Source organism: Argopecten irradians, chromosome 11 (genome assembly GCF_041381155.1).
Source record: "Argopecten irradians isolate NY chromosome 11, Ai_NY, whole genome shotgun sequence".
Taxonomy (NCBI): Eukaryota; Metazoa; Mollusca; class Bivalvia; order Pectinida; family Pectinidae; genus Argopecten; species Argopecten irradians.
This window is the reverse complement of record NC_091144.1, coordinates 1,028,383-1,054,556: the sequence shown is the minus strand read 5'-3', so window position 1 is coordinate 1,054,556 and position 26,174 is coordinate 1,028,383. Positions and strand designations below refer to the sequence as shown.

The 26,174-nt window shown below is 38.4% G+C and overlaps 2 protein-coding genes across 2 annotated transcripts in view; both read right to left on the bottom strand.

Moving 5' to 3' along the window:
• The window catches only part of LOC138335651 (prominin-1-A-like), a 33,310-nt gene extending 12,247 nt beyond the window's left edge, over window positions 1-21,063 (bottom strand). Inside the window, exons 1-4 of the mRNA XM_069284815.1 lie at window positions 20,699-21,063; window positions 12,891-13,363; window positions 9,313-9,374; window positions 8,472-8,680 (exon numbers count right to left, since the gene is read on the bottom strand). Of these exons, the coding sequence (XP_069140916.1) occupies window positions 8,472-8,680; window positions 9,313-9,374; window positions 12,891-13,161 (542 nt within the window). The 5' untranslated portion in view covers window positions 13,162-13,363; window positions 20,699-21,063. The remainder of the gene's footprint in view (window positions 1-8,471; window positions 8,681-9,312; window positions 9,375-12,890; window positions 13,364-20,698) is intronic.
• LOC138334255 (uncharacterized) lies at window positions 1,683-8,463 on the bottom strand. The gene has a single exon (XM_069282890.1). The coding sequence runs from the start codon at window positions 7,271-7,273 to the stop codon at window positions 2,945-2,947; it is 4,329 nt and encodes a 1,442-aa protein (XP_069138991.1). The 5' UTR covers window positions 7,274-8,463; the 3' UTR covers window positions 1,683-2,944.
• Window positions 21,064-26,174: the final 5,111 nt, after the last annotated feature.

Here is a 26,174-nt window from a genome sequence, read left to right as displayed (position 1 = left end):
CAATGCTACAACTGATACATAAAAGTTTTCTATTCATACTACAACTGATACATACAAGTTTTATATCAATGCTAAAACTGACACATACAAGTTTTCTATCAATACTACAACTGATACATAAAAGTTTTCTATCAATGCTACAACTGATACATAAAGGTTATCTATCAATGCTACAAATGATACATACAAGTTTTATATCAATGCTACAACTGATACATACAAGTTTTATATCAATGCTACAACTGATACATAACAGTTTTCTATCAATGCTACAACTGATACATAAAAGTTTTCTATCAATGCTACAACTGATATACATAACAGTTTTATATCAATGCTACAACTGATACATATAAGTTTTCTATTCATACTACAACTGATATATACAAGTTTTCTATCAATGCTACAACTGATACATAAAAGTTTTCTATCAATGCTACAACCGACACATACAAGTTTTCTATCAATACTACAACTGATACATAACAGTTTTATATCAATGCTACAACTGGTACATACAAGTTTTGTATCAATGGTACAACTGACACATATAAGTTTTGTATCAATGCTACAACTGATACATACAAGTTCTGTATCAATGCTACAACTAATACATACAAGTTTTATATCAATGGTACAACTAATACATAAAAGTTTTCTATCAATGCTACAACTGATACATACAAGTTTTCTATCCATACTACAACTAATACATACAAGTTTTCTATCAATGCTACAACTGATACATAAAAGTTTTATATCAATGCTACAACTAATACATAAAAGTTTTCTATCAATGCTACAACTGATACATAAAAGTTTTCTATCAATGCTAAAACTGATACATAAAAGTTTTCTATCCATACTACAACTGATACATAAAAGTTTTCTATCCATACTACAACTGATACATACAAGTTTTCTATCAATGCTACAACTAATACATAAAAGTTTTCTATCAATGCTAAAACTGATACATAAAAGTTTTCTATCAATGCTAAAACTGATACATAAAAGTTTTCTATCCATACTACAACTGATACATAAAAGTTTTCTATCCATACTACAACTGATACATACAAGTTTTCTATCAATGCTACAACTGATACATAAAAGTTTTCTATCCATACTACAACTGATACATACATGTTTTCTATCCATACTACAACTGATACATACAAGTTTTCTATCCATACTACAACTGATACATAAAAGTTTTCTATCAATGCTACAACTGATACTAGGTATAGTGTCTATAAACGTGAGAAAATGGTCTTTTGAAACAGATGGTCTAAACACTGATCTTTACACAAAGGTGTTCGCTAAAGCAGGTTTGAATGTATATTTTCTTTTTCTGAAGAAAATGGCTGCTGTTGTTTTACTAATTTTATCACCAAAAAATGGCTTTCAAATGTATCTAATAAATAATGGTGTTGGATTAATAAGCTTGTAAACCACTAGGTTTGTTCTGTAAGCTCTGAGTACTTCAGGAGGACAAGTAATACTTCTAAACCACTAGGTTTGTTCTGTAAGCTCTGAGTACTTCAAGAGGACAAGTATTACCACAATGTATATACTTGTAAACCACTAGGTTTGTACTGAAAGCTCTGATATGATGATTTATACTTCGTGTAGTTTCGTAGGTTGTTGTGGTGTGTATAGATGTAGAACTCCAACGCAGATTCAGTGAATGGTACGATACGTTTATTGGAGTCTTAGGAATCGACTCTGTACAGAGATTATTGGCGAGTTAATATAGCAGTACATCGGGATAACATATGTCAATATTTGGGTATGAAAGCCAATACCTGGAACAGTTGACCCGACGCAGATGCTGTATTACATAGGGAAACATGTTTACTCATTAGAACTTATCATGTAACATAATTAATAACATGGCTATGTAATTAGTAGCAATACAATGACCCTAACAGAGGTTGGTTTCCAATAGACTTTACATGCACGTACATATACTATTGTAAATATGAAACACATGTGCTTGACCTACACAGTGTAACATACCCCGTACGTGAAAGATATATGTGGATAATTATATATTAGTCCAAATTTCAAACTCTAAAATTCTTATCATTTATATGTATTATACTACATTCGTCGCCATGTTATACATTATATCAAATTAGATATAATTTGATATAATAAATTATAAAATTTGTAAAATTCTTATCATTTATAATCTACAAATTTATATACAAAACCATTGAAATGAATATAGACATAGTAGACAGAAGTATATCGGTCTCACTCACTTGCACACCTTACAAAAATATATTGAAAGAAATAGACATAATTTATACAATAATACAACTAAACATAGCAAGGATGGACTGTGTTCCCCAACTGTTCTATATTACAAAGACGTTTATAAGAGTAGGCTGTGTTCCACTCAGTTCATATATACATGTACTCTGTACCACTAATCGCACGGCACAGTTGAGCGGGCTGAAGTCCACCCAATAGGCATATTTCACAGTTCTGTACCACCATAATGCTCGTCGATATCCAGCATCAGCATCCCAAACTGTCTCACATTGACCACTGCTGCATAGTATGGGTTGCTACAGTATCAGTCACCACATACAGGTCAAGGTGACCCGTCACTCTATAGGACGGCCTTCCTCATCACACGTACGTACCCGGATGAAGAACGCAAGCTGTAGTCTGCGTATGCGCTACCATATATGTAACCCGAGATTATATATGTTGACACGTATTAATGGCTGTCGTTCTGCCTGCGCACACGTCCCTTACGGATGTCGGTTATAAGTTTAGTTAAGTTTAGCGCGCGAAATATAAATTGTCTTTAGTGATATGTAACATACGCCCCCACCGGAAAAATAAAATTCGGACAATTTTATTTCCAACTACATATCACAGCTAACAGTACAAAATGTTCCACTGATAATCCACACGACACATCGCCCTAAAGTCTGCACAGACAATCCGCTCCTACATTGTCTTTCCCACGAATGGCGCGAATCGTGAAACGATAGGGTTGAAGAATCAAAGCCCACCTCATCAATCTGGCGTTGGTCCCTTTGAGCTTATTCAAATACACCAATGGTTGATGGTCGGTCTCCAGAATGAATGAACGTCCATACAAGTACCGTTCAAATTTGGTGATTCCCCAAATTACTGCAAGACATTCCTTTTCGATGACCGCGTAAGCTCTCTCTGATGCTTTGAGCTTTCTACTAGCGAACGCAACTGGTAAAGGATTTCCGTCTTCCTCTTGCAACAAAATGGCTCCAAGTCCCTTGTCTGAAGCATCTGTTCGCAATATAAATTCAGCCTCGAGGTCCACGAGTTTCAAGATAGGCTTGCTGGCTAACCGTCGTTTGAGCGTTTCGAATGCTGCCTCTTGCGGCAATTCCCAAACCACCTTGTTCGGCTGCCCCTTCCTCGTTAGATCAGTTAACGGCACGGAAATAGCTGCAAAGTTTGCAATGAATTTCCTATAAAATCCAGCTAATCCGAGGAATGCACGAACTTGTGTTTTAGTCTCTGGGCGAGGTGCTTCCAGAATGGCCTTGACCTTTTCTGGATTAGGGAGCAATCTCTCATTTCCGACCATGTGTCCCAAACATTCCAAACTCTTGTACCCGATGGCACACTTTGACGGTCTAGCGGATATGGACGCATTCCTGAGCCTAACAAAGAGTTCGCGAAGGATGTCAATGTGTTGTTCCCATGTTTGCGTATATATGAGGATGTCATCAATAAAACTTTCAATGTTCGACATTCCATGCAGTAGCTTCCTCATCAACCGACAGAATGTTGCTGGGGCATTTACTAGCCCGAACGGCATCACATTGAATTGGAAAAGACCCACTGGGGTCGTAAATGCAGTTTTGCGCTTGGAACACTCCGCCATTGGTACTTGCCAGTACCCTTTACTCAGGTCGAGCCGCGAGAAGTACTGATGTCCTGCTAGTCTCGAGAATATATCCTCAGCATTCGGCATCGGTTCTGCATCAAACACAGTTACTCGATTTAACCGGCGAAAGTCTATACAGAAGCGATTTGTTCCGTCTTTCTTCCTGACGATAACAACCGGGGAAGCAAATGGTGAATCGGAAGGTTCGATAACACCCATCTTTAACATCTTGTCCACCTCCTCCCTTATAGTGGCTTTCATCTGGAATGGTAAAGTGTTACTTTTGACTCTAACCGGGTCGTTTGTTGTCAAGTTGATATCATGTTCTACCAGCGTAGTCTTTCCAGGTACATCTGTAAGTACATCCGCGAATTCAGAGAGTAATTCGTTCACGTCTTGTTCCAACTCGTCTGATACATCAACATCTTTAACAGTCTCCGTCCCTACAGATGTTGGTAAAGTCACAATATTGCTTGGAGAAAAATCATCTTCTTCATCATTATCGGCGTCACGAACGATTGATGCGCATACTACCGATAAAGCTCCTGAATCCCTCTCCATCACCAGGCTCCCGCTGTCAGTTCTATCAACATAGAGACGCAACATATTGGCATGGAGCGTCTTGACTTTCCCATCCACATTGACGGCGTAATCCATTGATCCTTTCCTCTCCGTTATAACGAAAGGACCTCTCCACTGCATCAAGAGCTTGTTACGTTTAGTGGGAAGTAGAACCAGAACCCTCTGACCAGGCTCCATCGTACGCACCTTGGCCTTCCGGTTATAATACTTTGCCTGTCTAACTTTGGCTGACGAAAGCTGCTCTTGTGCAAGCTTGCATGTCTCCTCCAACCGTTCCCTTAAATCAACAACGTATTGGTAAGTTGTTTTGACGTCATCGTCGGCAACATCTTTGGTCCAGAGCTCTCGAAGGATCATCATCGGTCCCCTTACAGTTCTCCCATACAGCAACTCGAATGGCGAAAACCCCAGACTCTCTTGCGGTACCTCTCGATACGCGAAAAGAAGGGAGTTGATGTATTTGTCCCAATCCTTCGGTCTCTCGGCGCACATTCGCTTCAGCATTTGTTTTAGGGTGCCGTTGAAGCGTTCTACCAACCCATTACACATAGGATGGTATGGTGTAGTGGTAAAGCGTCTGATAGATAACAACCGACTAACCTCTTTCATAAGATCGGATGTAAACTGGCTGCCCTGATCGGTAAGCACTTCCCTAGGGATGCCAACTCTGCTATAAATGTCAACGAGTGCTTCAGCTACGCGTTCTGTTTCGATTCCTGGTAAAGCGACCGCCTCTGGATATCGCGTCGCGTAATCAACCACTGTTAAAATGAATCGATTCCCTCTCGCAGTTGCTGGCTGCAAAGGACCGACAAGATCAATCGCTACGCGTTTAAATGGAGTGTCTATTAAAGGCATTCTCCCAAGCGGCACTTTAGCAACACGTCCTTTGGGAAAAGTTCGTTGGCAGACGTCGCACGATCTACAGAATCTAGTTACATCTGCGTTGACCCCAGGCCAGTAGAATTCCATCATAATCCTGTCCAACGTGCGCTTCGCCCCCAGATGTCCTGACATAATCGTATCATGCGCTAGTTTCATCACTGTTCCGCGATACTTCTTGGGTACAACCAGCTGATTGTATGTCCTCCCATTACCTATACACGGGCTACTGAATTTCCTGTATACAATACCCCGGCGAAGAAAAAACCGTGATGTCCCTCCATCCTGTCTTTCCTTGACATCTCCCTTTCTGACCAGTTCTCTGATATGCGTTAAAGAATCGTCCTCCTGTTGGGCGTTCTTAATATCCTCTGGCAGAACTTCTCCAAGTGCTTCAGGCACCTTCAGTGGTTTATAAGGTTTTCCTTCCTCACGCTTTTGAGCCCTTGTCTGCACTGCATTCGCAGAACTTCGCCCACGGTTCCACGAATAATTAGGCTCCCCTGGAGGTCTAGCACCTTCAATGTTCCCTACAATCAGATCGTAAACGGGGGTTTCCATACACCACGCTATCACCGATCCCTCGTAGTAAGGTGTGTCAATCTCGACCATGGCAATGGGTACTTGGAGAGTACTTCCATCAGCCAACGTACATGTTCGTGATTCTCCCGTCATCTGGTCAGGTCTCGCAAGACTGCGCTTAAGCACTACACCGCCACAACCGGTATCACGCAACACCGTGACAAGCTGGTTACCAACCAGTCCTTCTACCACCGGCATTGTGGACGGTTTGCAAGAAACGTCACAGGAAACCGAAATGTCCTTATCTTGGCTATCTGCCCTTACCAGAATGTTGGACTGCCGCTTTTTCGTTAAACTCTCTCTTACGAGAGCAACGCGATTTCCGGATTTCTTTTTAGGACATCTATTAGCGAGATGATCAGTTGAATTGCACACATAACAATGTCTAACTGACGCCCTATCACCAGATTTCTCCTTGGAGTTCGATACTGCCGAAGATGAACTACTATCCTCACGTTTCTTTCCTTGTCCATGAAAGTCTTTATTTCCACTACCCTTAGGCCTAACAAGATTGGACGGATTGCCCCTCGCTTCCGCATACTGATCGGCAAGCTGTGACATAGCTGACAACGAGGTTGGTGTGCGTTCCTTCAAAAACAATACGAGGTCTTGCCCACAAGCTTGAAGAAACTGATCGCGTACCATTAGATCCCTGAGGTTATCAAATGTCTTATTCGTCTTTGCCAACTCAAGCCAACGCGTAAAATAACTATCAAGCCTGACCGCGAACTGCGAAAATGTCTCTCCTTTCTCAGGTCTGCCCGATCTAAATCGATTCCGAAATCCTTCCTCGGTCATTTCGAATCTCTTGAGGAGCGCCGTTTTCAAAACCTCATAGTCTAACGACTGGTCAACCGGCAACCGCGAAAACACATCAAGAGCGCGTCCTTTGAGAAGCACGCTAAGGTTCGAAGCCCAACTAGTCGCTTTGTCCCATTTTTGAGTTGTTGCGAATCTCTCAAATCGCTGTAAATATGAGTCCATACTATCTCTCTCATCATCGAACGATGGAAGTTTAGGCCCGCGTGTACTCGGTAACGACTGACTCAAACTATCTGTACGAACCGACTGTTTCTCTTGTAGACTCAATAACTCACACTTACGTAAATGTTCTTGTATTGCCCTTTCCTCGCGTTCTTTCTCCAGTTGTCTATTCTCCTTTAACACCAACAGTTCATGCGCTCGCTCTGCCTCTGCTCGGGCTTCCTCACGCTCGTGTTGTCTCTGATCGCGTTCCCGCGCCTGCTCGTCCCGTACAAACTCCGCGAGTGATGTACCTTTCAAACCCATATCCGTCCCTATATCTATTAACTCTTTAAGGGTAGTCATGATGACAAAGATTAAAGCAATAGGGAAAATATAGCCAATCAACAAGTGACTAAGTTCTCAAGAAAACCAAACAATGACATATCCCACCGCTGCCACCAAAAATTGTAACGGGATGAGCGATTGTCGGTTTCCAAAGAACAATAGACACAGGCTTTTTACAATATATACAAATTTATATACAAAACCATTGAAATGAATATAGACATAGTAGACAGAAGTATATCGGTCTCACTCACTTGCACACCTTACAAAAATATATTGAAAGAAATAGACATAATTTATACAATAATACAACTAAACATAGCAAGGATGGACTGTGTTCCCCAACTGTTCTATATTACAAAGACGTTTATAAGAGTAGGCTGTGTTCCACTCAGTTCATATATACATGTACTCTGTACCACTAATCGCACGGCACAGTTGAGCGGGCTGAAGTCCACCCAATAGGCATATTTCACAGTTCTGTACCACCATAATGCTCGTCGATATCCAGCATCAGCATCCCGAACTGTCTCACATTGACCACTGCTGCATAGTATGGGTTGCTACAGTATCAGTCACCACATACAGGTCAAGGTGACCCGTCACTCTATAGGACGGCCTTCCTCATCACACGTACGTACCCGGATGAAGAACGCAAGCTGTAGTCTGCGTATGCGCTACCATATATGTAACCCGAGATTATATATGTTGACACGTCTTAATGGCTGTCGTTCTGCCTGCGCACACGTCCCTTACGGATGTCGGTTATAAGTTTAGTAAAGTTTAGCGCGCGAAATATAAATTGTCTTTAGTGATATGTAACACTTGTAAACCACTAGGTTTGTTCTGTAAGCTCTGAGTACTTCAGGAGGACAAGTATTACCTCTATGTATACTTCTAAATCACTAGGTTTGTTCTTTAAGCTCTGAGTACTTCAGGAGGACAAGTATCACCACAATGTATACTTCTAAACCACTAGGTTTGTTCTGTAAGCTCTGACTCTGAGTACTTCAAGAGGACAAGTATTACCACAATGTATACTTGTAAACCACTAGGTTTGTTCTGTAAGCTCTGAGTACTTCAGGAAGACAAGTATTACCACAATGTATATATAACTTCTAAACCACTAGGTTTGTTCTGTAAGCTCTGAGTACTTCAGGAGGACAAGTATTAAGGTACCACAATGTATATAAGCTAAGAATATGTTTATACTTACGCCATAAAAACTATGACTATGAAGAGTGAAACAACGTAAACTTTCCGACAACAAGAAGCATCAGCATCTTTCTGCTTCTGCATCATCTTGCCCCCACAACATCCACAGCATCGACAGCAGCAGAAGCAGCATCCAACGAGGGGGAAAATGATGATGAAGAGTAACCCGATCACTATACATACGACATAGCCAGCAAACTGGGACGCATACTGCAAAGGAAATATTCAGGGGATCATTAAAGAATTATCTCCCCTCTGTAGGTATAGGTATTGGTTGTTATGTCATGTTTGTGACCATCATGTCATGTTTTTAGGGAAAACAAGTTGTTTAAACAACATGAATTTCCATCACAAAATAATGACGTCACAATTGATAATTATAAATTATACTTGCACAAAAGTAAAAGCATACAAGCAAATATCAATTCAATTATGATTTTTGTTAGAGAAGACATAAAGCAGAGTACTAGCATTAAAGGAAAATAATGATGAAGCAAAATAAAAGACTTGTACCTCTACCAAATGAATCTTTAAACTGTCAAAGATATTGAACTGTTTCTTTCTTCAAGGCCAACTACATGTACATTTCCAAAATGGATTTTAATTTTCAAAATGGGAATGTTAAATGAGACTAATTGATAATGTGTACAGTCACAATTTAAAGTAATATAAGTAAACATAGATAACGCAGGAAATTTTAGAGTTTGTTTGGTGTTTTAACCTCATCTTAATCTAGCCATGTAAGTTCTCTTATATTATAATTGTTTTTAAGAAGGTGCATTAACAACTGACTTTTATTAGAACAGATATAACAAAACATTATCGAAGAATTAAATACTCACAGACTGCCAGTTAGATGTGGCATCATCGATTAGTGTCCCGTTTAATAACTTGTCAACAGTGTCTGAAAAAAGTGTAATACAAACATTTCAAACATAACATAATGTTATTGGTAACCCATGGGAAAAAGTCACGAATGCAATGACCTTGATAACAAGAGGCTCAACGGTCATCTGACTACACCTCAAAGAATCAAGAACGGTCATCTGACTACACCTCAAAAAATCGAGGCAAACAATTAAGGCAATAAAAAAGAGCTCTTTTAACAGAAGAAGTTCAGGTTCTGATATATTTGATGAATTAGACCTTGAAGGAAGGTTCTTGATCCCCACTTTGCCAGTACCCTAGGCCTTTTAATTCTTGAGAAGAAGTTGTTTAAAGATTTTAGCCTATTTGACCCCTGTGAACTTGAATGAAGGTCAAGGTCATTCATTTGAACAAAATTAGTAGCCCTTCACTACAGCATGCCGTAGGCCCAATATAGGTACCCTGTGCCTTTCTGTTCTTGAGAAGAAATCATTTAAAAGATTTTAGCCTTTTTGACCCCTGTGACCTTGAATGAAGGTGAAGGTCATTCCTTTGAACAAACTTGGTAGTCCTTCATCCCAGGGTCAGATGAACTAAAAACTATCCATGCTACAAGCCTACAGTCAAGAACCACTTAAGATATTCATTCTCATAACTGCATGAATTTGTTTTAACTGCAGATGCATTTGTTATAAAATACTAAAAAAGATTTAATCAATATAAGTGTCAATGAAAGCGGAAAAAGTCTGAAAAACCAGATTCATCATATAAAACAAGAGGCCCAAAGGGCCTTAACGGTCATCTGACTACCTTGGCAATAGTAAAATTAATTTCATATGGTGTCACTTTGTCAGGACCATGTCAGGATCATTTTCCATTTCCTTCAACAAATTTTATTTCAAACAAGAGGCCCAAGGGCCTTAACATGTAGGAAATTAATTAGATATAGTGTCATAGTAGCCTTCTTCAATTTGGGATCAACCAGAGATGTAACAATACTTTGTCGATCCATGTCAGGATCATCTCAGGCAAGTTTCAGCCAAATCACATAGGCAGAACTTGAGAAGAAGTTCAAAATGTGTTTTCAAGATGGCGGCTGTGGCGGCCATCTTGGATTTCGGATCGACCCGAAAAATAACAACACTTTGTCGGGACCATGTCAGGATCATTTCATGCAAGTTTCAGCCAAATCGAACCAGTAAAACTTGAGAAGAAGTTCAAAATGTGTTTTCAAGATGGCGGCTGTGGCGGCCATCTTGGATTTCGGATCGACCCGAAAAATAACAACACTTTGTCGGGACCATGTCAGGATCATTTCATGCAAGTTTCAGCCAAATCGAACCAGTAAAACTTGAGAAGAAGTTCAAAATGTGTTTTCAATATGGCAGATGTGCCGGTCATCTTGGATTTCGGATTGACCCGAAAAATAACAACACTTTGTCGGGACCATGTCAGGATCATTTCATGCAAGTTTCAGCCAAATCGCACGAGTTGAACTTGAGAATAATATCAAAATGTGTTTTCAAGATGGCGGCTGTGGCGGCCATCTTGGATTTCGGATCGACCCGAAAAATAACAACACTTTGTCGGGACCATGTCAGGATCATTTCATGCAAGTTTCAGCCAAATCGCACCGGTAGAACTTGAGAAGAAGTTCAAAATGTGTTTTCAAGATGGCGGCTGTGGCGGCCATCTTGGATTTCGGATCGACCCGAAAAATAACAACACTTTGTCGGGACCATGTCAGGATCATTTCATGCAAGTTTCAGCCAAATCGCACCAGTAGAACTTGAGAAAGTTCAAAATGTGTTTTCAAGATGGCGCCTGTGGCGGCCATCTTGGATTTCGGATCGACCCGAAAAATAACAACACTTTAAATTTGTCGGGACCATGTCAGGATCATTTCATGCAAGTTTCAGCCAAATCGCACCGGTAGAACTTGAGAAGAAGTTTAAAATGTGTTTTCAAGATGGCGGCTGTGGCGGCCATCTTGGATTTCGGATCGACCCGAAAAATAACAACACTTTGTCGGGACCATGTCAGGATCATTTCATGCAAGTTTCAGCCAAATCGCACCGGTAGAACTTGAGAAGAAGTTCAAAATGTGTTTTCAAGATGGCGCCTGTGGCGGCCATCTTGGATTTCGGATCGACCCGAAAAATAACAACACTTTGTCGGGACCATGTCAGGATCATTTCATGCAAGTTTCAGCCAAATCGCACCGGTAGAACTTGAGAAGAAGTTTAAAATGTGTTTTCAAGATGGCGGCTGTGGCGGCCATCTTGGATTTCGGATCGACCCGAAAAATAACAACACTTTGTCGGGACCATGTCAGGATCATTTCATGCAAGTTTCAGCCAAATCGCACCGGTAGAACTTGAGAAGAAGTTCAAAATGTGTTTTCAAGATGGCCTGTGGCGGCCATCTTGGATCATCGACCCGAAAAATAACAACACTTTGTCGGGACCATGTCAGGATCATTTCATGCAAGTTTCAGCCAAATCGCACCGGTAGAACTTGAGAAGAAGTTCAAAATGTGTTTTCAAGATGGCGGCTGTGGCGGCCATCTTGGATTTCGGATCGACCCGAAAAATAACAACACTTTGTCGGGACCATCTCAGGATCATTTCAGGTAAGTTTCAGCTCAATCCCACTGGTCAAACTTGAGAAGAAGTTCAAAATGTGAAAAGTTAACGCACGGCGGACGGCGCACGGCGCACGGCGCACGGCGCACGGCGGACGGCGCACGGCGGGCGGACGGCGCACGACGACGGACGAAACATGATGACTATAGGTCATCCTGAAAAACCAGATTCATAATATAAAACAAGAGTGTTGACTTTTGTCATATGTATACAAGTATATTTCCTATATGGATAGTCGGATGTACATTGATATCTTGACTTAAAAAAAATGTTTCAAGCAAGCATAAAAAATTCACTTCTTGGTTTAAAATGCATCAAGAGCTTAAAGAGACAATTCAATGAGGCTAATTCTGTTAAATAACCACGCAGCAAAATACAACATAAATGTATTGTTCTATATTCCTCATGAAACTTTGACAAATTCCATGACATTGTTAAGTATTTTGATTGATAATGTTCAAATTCAAAATAGTTGATCAATACGATTAAGCAGGTATAACATGTATGCTGTACCCATACCCGATCCAAAGTCACATGTACAAGTTAATCAAATGCAATACATAACAACTGAGGATTTGGCGAAATTATCTTTAGACAAGAACATGCACCTAATAACGTAAACACACTAATGTAAGAGCGATTTGAGTAGTTCTAGACAAAATTTTCTTTACTACACTGTCAAGGGCCAGAGTTCGGCATAAAAGACGTCCGACCACATTGTTTCACGGCGGACAGCAAGCGAGTTTGAACATTTCACATACATTTCACTACTAAGACTACAGTGGACTTTTCTGGCATATCACAGAAACCAACTAATCTAATTTCCCTAAGAAATGGTTTATTTCTGATATATACGCGAGTGCAAATTTTAATGTACTCTTAGACTGAATTGTCCCTTTAAAACTTACCCCATGGAAAACCTCCTGGAAAGCACAAATTCACAAATCCTTTGGCCATGTTATTAAGTGTAGCCATGCCGCCATCGGAGTAGGTAAGGTCAGCTGACTTATACTGGACATTGTTTGTCGAGGCTACCCATGTGATGTTGCTGTATTGGTCAGCAGAGTTGCCGCTGACATCGGTCACAGTGGCTTGTGATATCACAGGATCAGCAGTATGGCGGCCTGTCACAACTATCACATAGAGTGACAGCACTAATATAATCTCATGTAATCCCATTGTGGTCTTTGTAAATGATTCACAATAATTGCACGAAGATCCCTGATTCTTCAGGAAATTATGATTTTGATACAAAGTTCTCTAAACTTGGAATCAACAAATTGCCATCTTTCTGGGCATGGAGTCTATTTCTCCAGTAATATTCACATTTCCGTAACACTGGTAGTCTTGTTAGAATGATGTTGGGTAAATACCTGGGTATCTGCAACACAGAAAAAATCAATACCTAGCTGCATTAAAACAACGTAGCATGTTGTCCCTCAGAATTATGTAATATATTTATTACCTTTATTAGTGAAAGTTTTTAATAATTCAGTGTTTACTGCATGTTCAGGTTTAACATTAATAACAATGGTTTATAATATATATATATATACAAGGAAATGTTAAAATGACAGACCGACCAGAGCAGTATATATATAACATTTAATTCTGCTAATCAGCAACGAATTCAGCAGCAATATGCCTGCATCTGACAAAATTTGTTTTAAAAAAAGTAATTTTAAAACACATTTTAAACTGGAAAGGCATGCATTTGTGGATAAACATAGTGTTTACAAGAATGTGATAATCAATAGAAATCTTAAAATAATTAAAAAAAGAAAAAGCTGCTATCGTTGCTGGACGGATTAATCGATTTGGAATCAATCGTCTTAATGGTTCCCAACTGGCAATTATTTACAAATCATTACATCAATATCACTATAATGGTAAGCCCTCCATATAGTATTGCCACTGATTTTTTTCGGGATGCAATAATTTAGTTTTAATATTTTCATCTTGAAGTAAAATTAGAAACTCAAACTTTTTAATGGTGGTAATAGTGCAAAGTAAGTAATTTTGTAACTGAAGAAAAAAAACTAATTCGTCTGCTTCTGTTTTCTTGATAGAGAAAAATTCAGTGGTGGAGCATATTAAATTATGTAAAATTTGTAATTTGAAAGCACTGTTTTCTATCTGTATCTTCTTTACATAGTCAACCAATTACATGCATCTAGATATACCCAGATAATCGATTTTACCAAACGTAAATCTATCAAGAAAAGACTAGATATTTAGTTCACACAAAAGGTATCAATTAAACTCATCATGCACATTTCACATAATGCACTGAAGTACATATCCTAAACGTTTTTAATTGCAGAACACACCTATTACCTTGGCCTAAGATCTGAACCTATCAGAAATCTTAGTGAAATCATTAAAAAAAATTAAATGACAGACGATCGATAATATACCCCCTTCTGTTATGAATCCATAGGTACAGTAGAAGTAACAGGACCTGGATGTTGTATTGTTGTCGTCTGCAAAGTGTTCATAAACGTTTTATAAGCTTAGAACCTTTTCCCTATTTTAACACAGCGGTAATATCGTATATTTAAACACAACGTTACTTATTGTGTCTGCTAAATTATCACTGGAAATAGTTTTTCTCAGAATCAATCCAAAACGAGCATTATCATCTCTTCGAATATTTCGGATGCTGTTGCTGATCAGTGTCGCATCTCTGTTACAAAGGCGCTTGAAGATTGCGATGGAAGTGGATTGCGCGGGAAATGTGACTTCCCAATATTTATCCAGAGTTGTCGTTCCTTGCGTGTTGATTGAGTTTTAAAATCGTGGTTAGATGTTGACACATATTTCGATCTTGGCTTGAAATTATCTATTTGACCTACCGAGTGTAAAAACTAGCGACTGACTTTGATAGTTAAAAGATTATTCAATCTTTTTTTCAAAAGAAAAAAAATGAAGTAAAGATGCTCCACCGCCGACAGAGCATAAATGACATTCATCATTTGAACAATAATTAGTGTTCAATCGTATTCATATATGTCTAATTAACACAAAAACTGAAATAAATTTATTTATTTTGCCTTTCGTGCATGCGCAATCAGTATTGCATTCCATATGGGGTAGAGTGACACGGATTTTTTTCCGGATGCAATTAATTATTTCTTTAAATTCTAAACTTAAAGTAAAATTAGAAGTTCAAACTTTTCAATGTTGGTTATGGTGTAAAGTAAGTAACTTTTGCAACTGAAGAAAAATACTAAATCGTTTGCTCATATTTTTGATAGTGAAAAAATACCATTTGTCAGCGGTGGAGCATATTTAAATATTTACATATGTCAATATATTTTCAAAAGACACCAACTCAGATTTTATATTTCAAAGTGACCAGAAGGGCAGAATTCCAAATCTGGATAGACAATACCCTATACACACATACATGACTACCAAACACATTAACCTCTTTCTACAGCCTGACGCGTTTAATAAATTAAAATAAAACAATGAACTGCACGTAATGTCCTTTAAACAGTACACAGATACAAGGAAACCTGAGCTGACATTAACTCTTTATATAGTATTGTATGGTACACAAGTATATGTCTGTAACGACTGGGGTACATGTACATATAATTTATAGTAATATAGTAATGTATGGTACACAAGTATATGTCTGTAACGACTGGGGTACATGTACATATAATTTATAGTAATATAGTAATGTATGGTACACAAGTAAATGTCTGTAACGACTGCGGTACATATACATATAATTTTAAGATTTTTTGATTATATAACAAATCATTAATTTGCGATAAGAAAACTCTACCATGCTTATTGTACGCTGGGTAGTGGACTAACATGCTTCCACGGTTGCACATTGTAGATAGACACACTAAAGATCTACCAGACTAAGTTTCCACAATTCAATTTGAGATTAGTCTTATAAACCTGCCTACATATATATTAATAAGAGTGTTTGCCTATATATTAGGCAAAAAAATCCTAATTTGAGAGCGCCTTGAGTGCAAAGTAATTACCCCGAAGTATTGCCGTGTCAAAATGCCGCACTGTTTTACTTCTTAATAAACTTGGGATTCGTCTCAAATATCGATAATTTGATAATGTGAATAGTTTGTCCTTCATTATTTTAAAGTCTATCATCAGGTGTATCATAAAGCCTATTCTATGAAATATAGGCCTATATACTACCCGTATATATATATTACACGTGTATAATAAAACAATAATGAACAGTAATATTAATGTATATAATAAATTATTGAAATAGAAACTCACGTGTTTAGCTCCAGTTATAATGAAATGCCCTATTGGATGTTTGACACGGTTAATGAGTATGTAATTAAATATCGTCATCATTATGTCTTTTTCCAGATTCAGTCTATGACGTCATGTTTAGTCAGCCTGCGATAAAATCATGATACAAAAACAGAAATAAACGATTGTACATAAGATACTCGGTGTACAGTCGTACCTAACACTAATCTCCGTGTTTTATTTACGGTTTATAGAATTATGTAAGATCTTGTCACGACATGCACGATACATTATGACATGGCCATGGCGGATGTTTTCACAATAGCCCTTTTAAAAGGCCCACCTTGTGTTTACGAAAAGCAAAATAATAAAAATAGCGACATTAATTCCCTGAATACTGCCATTTAAATAGCTTAGGTTCGAAACTATCGGATGTTTCAAAAGAATGGAAGTTTTAAGACATTAAACTACATGTTTATATGATGTAAATGTTAAAAACCACTTAAGATTGCTATCACACACTTCTAAGGGTAATTATACCACAAGTTTCTGATTTGATAGTTATACAGACACCTATATGTATTATCTATAGATAATAGCTGCCTGTGATTATACACATGTGAAACTGCCTCATCACCGGATAGACACATGTAGCAATGACAATTACAATGATTTTAGGTTCGACCAGGCATATATAATGTATACATGTAAACGGCATCAACAATGAAATCGTGTAGTATATGTGCATTTGTACATAAAAGTGTATAAAATTGCACATTTACAATATAACATAGGGTATAAGGGTTATATTTAAGAACTGAATCAACACTGTCTTTCATGATAATTAGAAATTATGTAAATGAAATAACTTCATTTTTGATTACATATTTGAAAAGAGTATCAAATAAAGTATTTGGTATTTCATTATAGTATCTAGATACATATTCCTTTCTATAGGATAACAATTGATCGTCAGTAAATAAATAACGGAACTCAGCTCTAATTTCGTTTTTAAAGGATATGCGGAAAAAACTTTTTTAGCTTCGTGTAATTGACAAATGGTGCAAAAGATGAAAACAACCGAAATACTGTTAGATAAATACTGGAAAATAACAATTAAAATTCAAACACTGATGTAACTACACCTATTGAAACATGCAACTGTACAGACACTAGTGTAACTACACCTATTGAAACATACAACTGTACAAACACTGATGTAACTACACCTATTGAAACATACAACTGTACACCCAAAGCTATTGTTAATTAATAATTCGGTATTTCTCCAGCCTACGTCCATCATTTATCGTATTAAATCGTATTAAATGTGTGTACTCGACGATTGAAGAATAGTTTTGCTCTATAGCAGATGTTTATATATGTAAATCGCTTATTCACAACGTTTTGTATCAATATTCCTTGTTCAGAATGCTTGACATCAATGCTGCTTTGAACATGGACGAGACAATCGTACATTAAATTACCGCCTTTAAGACTTTTCGTACCATTGGTCAAAATCAGTTTCTTATTCCGTCAATAACTTAATAAAAACAAATCTGCATATGGACGTATATATATACATCAAGAAATATCTTATACTAATACAAAAAACTGTTGTATATATTCACATGTATAAAATGGCTTTCAGGCTTTCATTTCTTGTCCAGTTATCTCGATATTTTGATATTGTGGTCAAATCTATACTGGATAGGACAGGAGTCTATATAGGGTTTATAATCTATTTTAGATGTAACATTTGAGAATTATATTTTATAAAGTATTTTGTAGTATTGCTAATTATAAATACATCCTATGTGTACGTACTTGGATGTAGATTATGTGTATTAGTCATGTTAATGTATGTAGAATCTCCTATATATCTAGAGCCCTAAATCTACGGACGTTCCGCCATAAATTGGCTCGATTGTCATTGTTTAGGGGGTGACAATGTAAACAATCGTGCTAATAAAATAATACGGATACTACAGCGCTGTTGAGGTTAGGTTAAAGGCACATGGTCTGTAATGGGAGACAAAACGGCAATGCTACATAAAACTTACTTCGGTTAAGACAAATAGTTTTTCTATTTGTTTGTTTATAAATACATAATAAATATTCTGAGTAATTAATTATGAAATGTAAACGAATCATAAACTGTCAGAAGACAATCACATAATTTGATCTAAAGTACATGTAAGTTCACGAAAGTGTTATCTAAAATAATATTGACAGCGAAAACCGTGAGAATACCCGACACAATGATAGTGTAAGAATCAAAACCATGTTTTTAACGTAAAACGTGCATGTAATGGTCAAAATTATTACATCCAAAATGTACCACCGGCAAAAAGTTACCATGGCAAAATAAATTTCTTATCATATGAACCAGCAGATCCGCACTGTTCACTTAGGAAATTGCTGGTTTTTGTATCCACAATGTACTGTTGTACTGATACATGAATTGTCCCCCCTCCCCACCAGCTTCGCCTATAGTTTGCATAAAACTTTAGTGTTGATGTATAACGTATACGAGATGTAAATTAGCGAGATTCTCTTCCATCTACGGAAGATTAACTTTATCCGATTACCGTCCATAGTTACAAAATATGTCGCAATAATAAAAACTCACAACACCTGCTAATTAAAACGTCACACCATGTCCTGCTGCGCGTGACTGTAACATGTTGTAAACAAATTTTGAGCGTCTATAATGCCATGTCATTATTCTGTAAGGCTCTTGGTGATCCCGTCCCAGGGCCTTAGAATTCTAATTTACCTGACAGCAAAAATAAACGATATACATGACGTCATTAATTAGTGGCTATCAATAAATTATCAGTTGGTGTACTGTAATGATAAATAATTAAGTTGTACGTGGGGACTACATCGCTTCGATTTTTATCCACTTTTCAATAGTCGTTATGTTTTAACTAGAAAGAATTTGATAATTCAAAACCCCTTTAAAGCACCCTTCAAAACATAGAGAGTATTTTAGAAGGCACTTGCTTATTTTACCTTAAAGTATGTTTTAAAAGCTCTACCATTGTTGGTGTTAGTTAGGCCCTAAAAGACCATGGATGTCATAGGCCGTTATACATATAGACACGTATATTTTTATGATATTCTATCTAGATAGATATACATATTGTACATCATAGTCGGTAATTGTGTACCAAAATATTTACATTTACTTGTCACTTCTACTATATAAACTAACCAAGCCAAAGTGAAGTATGTGACGGTATAATTGACACCCGAAACATGACCATAATGACGTCACTAATGTTGACGTGTTGACGTCAACTGATCACCTTAAAAATGGCTGTTCCATATTGTGGACTAAATCGTCGTTGATAAACGGTTTTCCTGGTCTAGCTAAAACAATTTTAATGCAGAGACCCCAAAATGAGTTGATAATGTAAATATAAGCATTAAACTATCTTCCTATGGCGTCTATGGTCAAAAAAGATGCCAAAGCTTTACAGACAATCATCTCATTAGCGCTAGCGCGCATTATGAAGACTGTCTGCAAAGCGTTGGCATCTTTATAGACCATAGATGCCATAGGAAGATAGCTTAATGCTTATATATATTACTTACCAACCCAATGCTGAAAGGTCTATGTTCTGTGTAGAATGCGATACAATGTACGTGGTTCTCTATGATAAAACTATATTACACGAAAATATTACAGCACAACTCCACGTCACAGACCCAACAACATCACGCCAACACTAGCATGACGTCATGACAACAATATCATGACGTCATGAGAACAGTATCAAGACGTCATGACAACAATATCGTGACGTTGTGAAAAATAATACATTGAGGCATCCACAAGACTAAGGATGCTGCTCACGGATTGGACAGATGTGTGTCCGATCGACATCATCAACTACATCACGCATTTGTCATCATTCCAACGTTAATTCTACCGTAAAGTGTGTGGAAATGTAAGTCATGGACAATGTCCTTACAACCTCGGTAATGGAATAGCACAGGCATGTGTAGAAATAAGATTTCTGTGTTTTTGAGACAGTTCTTTTTTACATATCCCGTTGTCTATGAAATAACAATAGCCATTTAAGGAGTCAATTAAAAGAAATTGTATCTTTCAAAATTATTGCATTCCGATTCCATTGACGACTCTGGTATTTCCTTAAAATGACGTCACATATCTTCTTTCTGACCATCACTGAATCTGAACAGTGAACGTCTTAATTGCCCAGCCAGTATAAGGGTGCTGCTACAGTACTTACACATGTACCAATATACATACCACGTGATCCAACGTAGACTTAATGTTATATCAACAGAAGAAAGAAACACATTTAATTCTATTCCCGATGTTGTTTATGGTTCCTGGTAAAACCAATTCTCCATATTCTCCAGTTTACTGTATCCAGCGTTTACACACAAAACTGGACAATTCTGTGATAAATCGATCGATACAAACACTCACCTGTAGTCACACCTGTAATCAATGTACATCCTCTCCCATCTTGTCCACCTGTGTGGCTGATGAAGGAATTGACGATATAGGACCAGAGATATAATCCAGGTTAGCACACGACTTTATAGTGGCCCGTTATACCTGTCCATCTAACTGTATCTACCCGAGGTCTATTGTTCCGGGTACATAGATGTTCACACTCCACTGAAGCTGCCGTATTTACAATGCGTTCTTACCTGTGTGACGTTGGCTATGTGTTGTCTTACACCTGTAGATTGCTACACACAGGCTGCCAGGCACAACATGCTAGTCCACTAAAGTCAAAGACATCCAACATTCGGTAATGGTGAAACATTAATAGCTACTAAATGATATAACATGGCCACGTACTGATATACATGTACTATCATGCATATATTTTAATGACTTTCTCGGAAAATGATATCTCATTACCGGAATTTGCTCATTTTTTTATTTAAAAAGTCAGATATCGATACTGAAATAAATCTGCCATAACCAATGCCCGTCAGGGGACTTTAACGAAGTACACGGTAATAAATGGACATTAAAGGCGACACAAACATTAAACATGTTTCTGATTAGGCCACGTTTTATAATATTCCAACAAGAAACATTTACATATTGTACATCAAATTCGACAATTGTATACCAAAACAATTACTCTTGACTACCAACCAAGAATCATTTGTAATATGTTTCTGACCAATTAACCAAAGTCTAACAAAATTGGACTTCTTTGACTAGTCTACATAAATAGATATTAGTGGGGGAATACATAGGTTCCCATGTACCCCTCTGGCAGTTTTTCGAAACATGGTTTTTTAGGACCGGTATGATGTCTAGTTTCATTTTATGCTTGTTGCCATTGACAACTAATGTCCCATGGGGGTCATATGGCAGCCATCTTGAATTTCAGTTATCAAAAATGGCCAAAATGACACATTCGCATATACGCGCATAGATAGAGAACCAGACAACATTCAGAGGCAAATAAACACATGATTGAAACATGCTGAATACGATAAAATCATAATAATGACGTTACGTCTTCTCATTTTTGTGAATTGGCGGGAAAACAATGAAATTTGCAGCTTTTTTCCCCTAAAAAATCGATAAATGTCATAGTTTTCATCACAAGTAGAAGAATTAATGGACAAAACACCTTGTAACAGTCATTTGGAATTGTACTAATCATTGTGTAAACACGTGTGTACACCCCCCCCCCCCCCCCGAAAAAGTTATAAAAAATGGCCAAAATGACTCTTGTCTATACATATGTGCATTATAAAAGGATATATTTATCGTTTTTAGCAGAAGAAGCAAGATGACCCCTACACCTTCTCCCCCCTCCCCCCATGATTAAAAAATACCTATTTTTGAATCAAGTAATTATCAAAAGGCTTGTTCACATGTTTTATCCATGATTCAGGCAGTTCCCATTAACCGTAATAATTTATTTCTTTTTAGTGAAAACAACTGGGTTCGAATTATTCTCCTTCAATTTTGGATATATATCCTCCTCATGAAAAAGGTGTATCATTGTAATGCCTGCTCGTATACAGTTAAAAACTACATATATATATAATATCTGCTGAGGAGGAACAGTCACAGATTGGGCCGCCACAGGACCCTAGGATAACAGTCCATCGGAATGAGAGGGTATGGACCGGAGGTGAAAGTCAGTGAAAGTAGCATGACCACGCCATAAGGCAGCAGACATGATATCCTGGATCCAGGACCCATTACGGAGAGCCAAAGAAGCCGCAAGGGCTTTAACCTCATGGGCCATCTCCTTGTGTTTCGCCCCAGATTGATAATTAGACTGCTCATAAGCAATCCTGATCACCTGATATATCCATCTGGAGATGTACTGGGATGAGAAATCCTGCTGACCCTATTTAATGGGCAAGAATAGTACATCGCCCCCTTGTTTCATCAAGGTAAAACCTAAGTGTCCGGCAGGGACAAAGCAGACGATCATTCTTCTTCGACTCAATAGAGACACTATTGATACTTGTCCAAAAAGGCAGGATCAGCTAATAGGGTACTAGATCTATATCTGGCCCAACGAAGTACAAAAAGTGAATAGTGGATATCACTCCTCCTACGGCCTGAGGAAAGAGCAAACAGGAAGTCAAAAGTAAACACCTTAATGGAGACCGACACCAAAGACTCATAAGGAGCCCCTTTCAGTAGCACAAGTGTTAGATTCCTCTGTGGACCTAACTGCCGTACCTAAGGCCTGTCAAGACTGAAGCCCCTGATCAAAGTAGACAAAGAGGTGGAAGAACCTAACTTAGGTCTACCATGAAAATACAGTACACTGGAAATAGCCATGCGATAGCCTGCAATAGTACCAGAGGGAAGCTTGCGTTCCCTAAACAAATAGAGAAGGGAATCCGCAATCAGCAGGACGGAGGCCTTGACCTGATCAATCTTCCTGTCGATACACCAATCACAGACGATCCTCCATGACTGGCAGACGGCTGGTGAGGAAGACCTAATTTATCGTGCGATGCGAGCTGACACGTCTTAAGATAAGCCCGACTGAGCAAGGCCTCCTGAGACAGCTTCCACGCTCGTGAATGGATCTTCAGGGACCGAGGGTGGCGCAGGGGATTGGTTCTGAGTGGGAAAACCAGAGGAATAACCACCTACAAAAAACGGCAAAAGCTCCTGAAACCAGGATTGTTTCGGCCAAAGGGGCGCTATCAGGTGGAGGGAAAATGATGCTCCGGAAACTTCTATTAGACCCTGCCCACCAAGTTGAATGGAGGGAATACATAAGCATGTATCCTCTCCAAATCTAGAGATAAAGCGTCCACAGCCCAAGTCATTTGGTCAGATACCGGAGAAACAAAGGTGGACAACTAGTTGTTCAGGGAAGTGGCGAAAAGGTCTATATGAGGTCTGTTCCGCACCTGGGAAATGCCCTCGAAGATCGGGGGATTGAGCTGCCTTTCTGTCACAACCGGCTTGCGGCCCCTGGAAAGAGTATCCACCAGAACATTCAACCTGTCTGGAAGATGCTTGACTAAGAGAGTCAACTGCATTTCCTGACAGGAGAGAAGAACACGAGTGGCGAAGACACAAAGGACGTGGTACTTTGTCACCCCTCTCTCTCTCTAGGTACGCGACAACTGTAGAGTTGTCCGTAGCCACACAAACCACCTTGGAATGTAGAATCTTCTGAAAAGCCTGCAGAGCCAACCGACCAGCCCTTATCTCCAGCACATTGATGTGCTCGGAGAGCTGATCCCCAGACCACTTCCCCGACTGACAATGGCCGTCGAGGTAAGCCCCTCCTCTCAACCTGTCATCTGTGAACAAGGTCATGGTGGGAGCTAACTTTGACAACGGAACCCCTGGAGAACATAATCTTTCAGAGTCCACCACTGAGCAAACTCATTCGTGGACTGGTTGAGAGGAAGCCACGCCTCCCCTTCCCTAGTGGCAGGCACCCAGTTTGCGAAGAGGAACATTTAGAAAGGTCTGATATGAAGTTACCCTAGGGGTACCACGTCTGCCAGGGAGTTGATATTATCAAGAAAACTGAGAAACCAACGCTGGACGAATGACCAGTCGAGAGTCAGAGCAAGATTTCTGGCCTTCTCGGAATTTCTCCAAAGATGGAAGGGCAATACCTCGAACTGTGTTGAAACGTTTTCCCAGCAAGACAAAATCCTGAGAAGAAAAACCTTGGACTTCTCTCTGGAAGGAATGAAATCGACCTTGAGCAAACGTTTCAGGACCAGACGGGCGTTCCGCTCCAACGATTCCTAGACTAGGTGGAGCATAAGGGAATCGTCGAAATAGATGTGTACATTTATTTTCCTGGAGTGCTGAAATCCAACGCCAAACTGTAGCAGCTTGGTGAAAACCAAAGGAACAGTTGTGAAACCGAAAGGATTTAGTTTTGTGGTAATGAGCTGTGCTATACCATCGTGTCTTAAGGACAAAAAATTCAGGATAATATTTAGAATAACAGTTTTACAATTCGTTCTGGCACAAGCCGATAATTTATGAAAAATGTTTTCCAGTTGTTCACTAAAAGAGAGTGGCTTATAACGATGTTAACCACGTTCTAGTTGTAATTGAGGCCGCGGTGGCCGATTGGCATGATGTCTCGACATAAATTATTACCACAAGCCCTCCACCTCTGGGTCGCTTGTTCGAATCCCATGTAATGCAGTTGCCAGGTACTGACTGCTGGCAGTGTTTTTCTCCGGGAACTCCGCCTTTCCTCAACCAATAAACCTGGCAGGTCCTTATATAACCCTGGCTATCAAAAAAATGTAATTGTAATTGGGAACTTGCTGATCATAGATCAGGGAATATGTGATTTATGTAATAATGATTATGATTTTTTTCTCTATGAGTAGTGTTGGGAGCGTGAGGGGGTGTCCACGATTCTTCTGCTAAAAACATAAAATCCTTTAAAAATACACATATGATTAAACAAGAGTCAGATCAATTTAGTAAAACTGTTACAATGTGTTTTGCCAGAATATTCGGAGTTTTTATTTATTCATTTTAATTTTTTTTCTTTTCAGATGGGGGGGGTGTACCTCTCTTTTTCCGACCTCATTTATGCGAACTATCTTTTTATAGTACACATGTGTTTACACAAGGGTTAGTGCAATAATTCGAAATGATTGTTACAAGGTGTTTTGTTCATCAATGTTTTCTTGTGATGTAAATTAGGACATTTATCGAATTTTTAGGGGGGAAAAGCTGAAAATTTCATTTTTTCCCGTCATTTTACAAAACTGAGATGACTTATCGTCATTATTATGATTTTATCATATTCAGCATGTTTCAATCATATTAAAAATGTGTTTATTTGCCTCTGAATATTGTCTGGTTCTTTATCTACATGTATGCGCGTATATGCGAGTGTGTCATTTTGGCCATTTTTGATAACTGAAATTAAAACTGGCCGCCATATGACCCCCTTGGGACATTATTTGTCAATGGCAACAAGCATAAAATGAAACTAGACATTATACCGGTCCTAAAAAACCATGTTTCGAAAAACTGCCAGAGGGGTACATGGGAACCTATTTCTCCTCCCCACAACATAACATATGTTTGTGATAACATGTACATTGCTACCGTGACTTACATTGTGTAGTTGTACTGGAGTTTTTTTTAAACATTTTATAGATGCTCCATCGCTGACAAATGTTATTTTTTCACTATGAAAAACAGGAGCAGACGATTTAGTATTTTTCTTCAGTTACAAAAGTTACTTACTTTACACCATTACCACCATTGAAAAGTTTGAGCTTCTAATTTTACTTAAGTTAAAAATATGAAAAATAATTAATTGCATCCCGAAAAAATTCAGTGTCACTATATCCTATATGGAATGAAGTACTGATTGCGCATGTACCAAATACAAAATAAATAATTTTATATCATTTTTTTGTGTTAATTAGACTATTATATACACGATTAAACA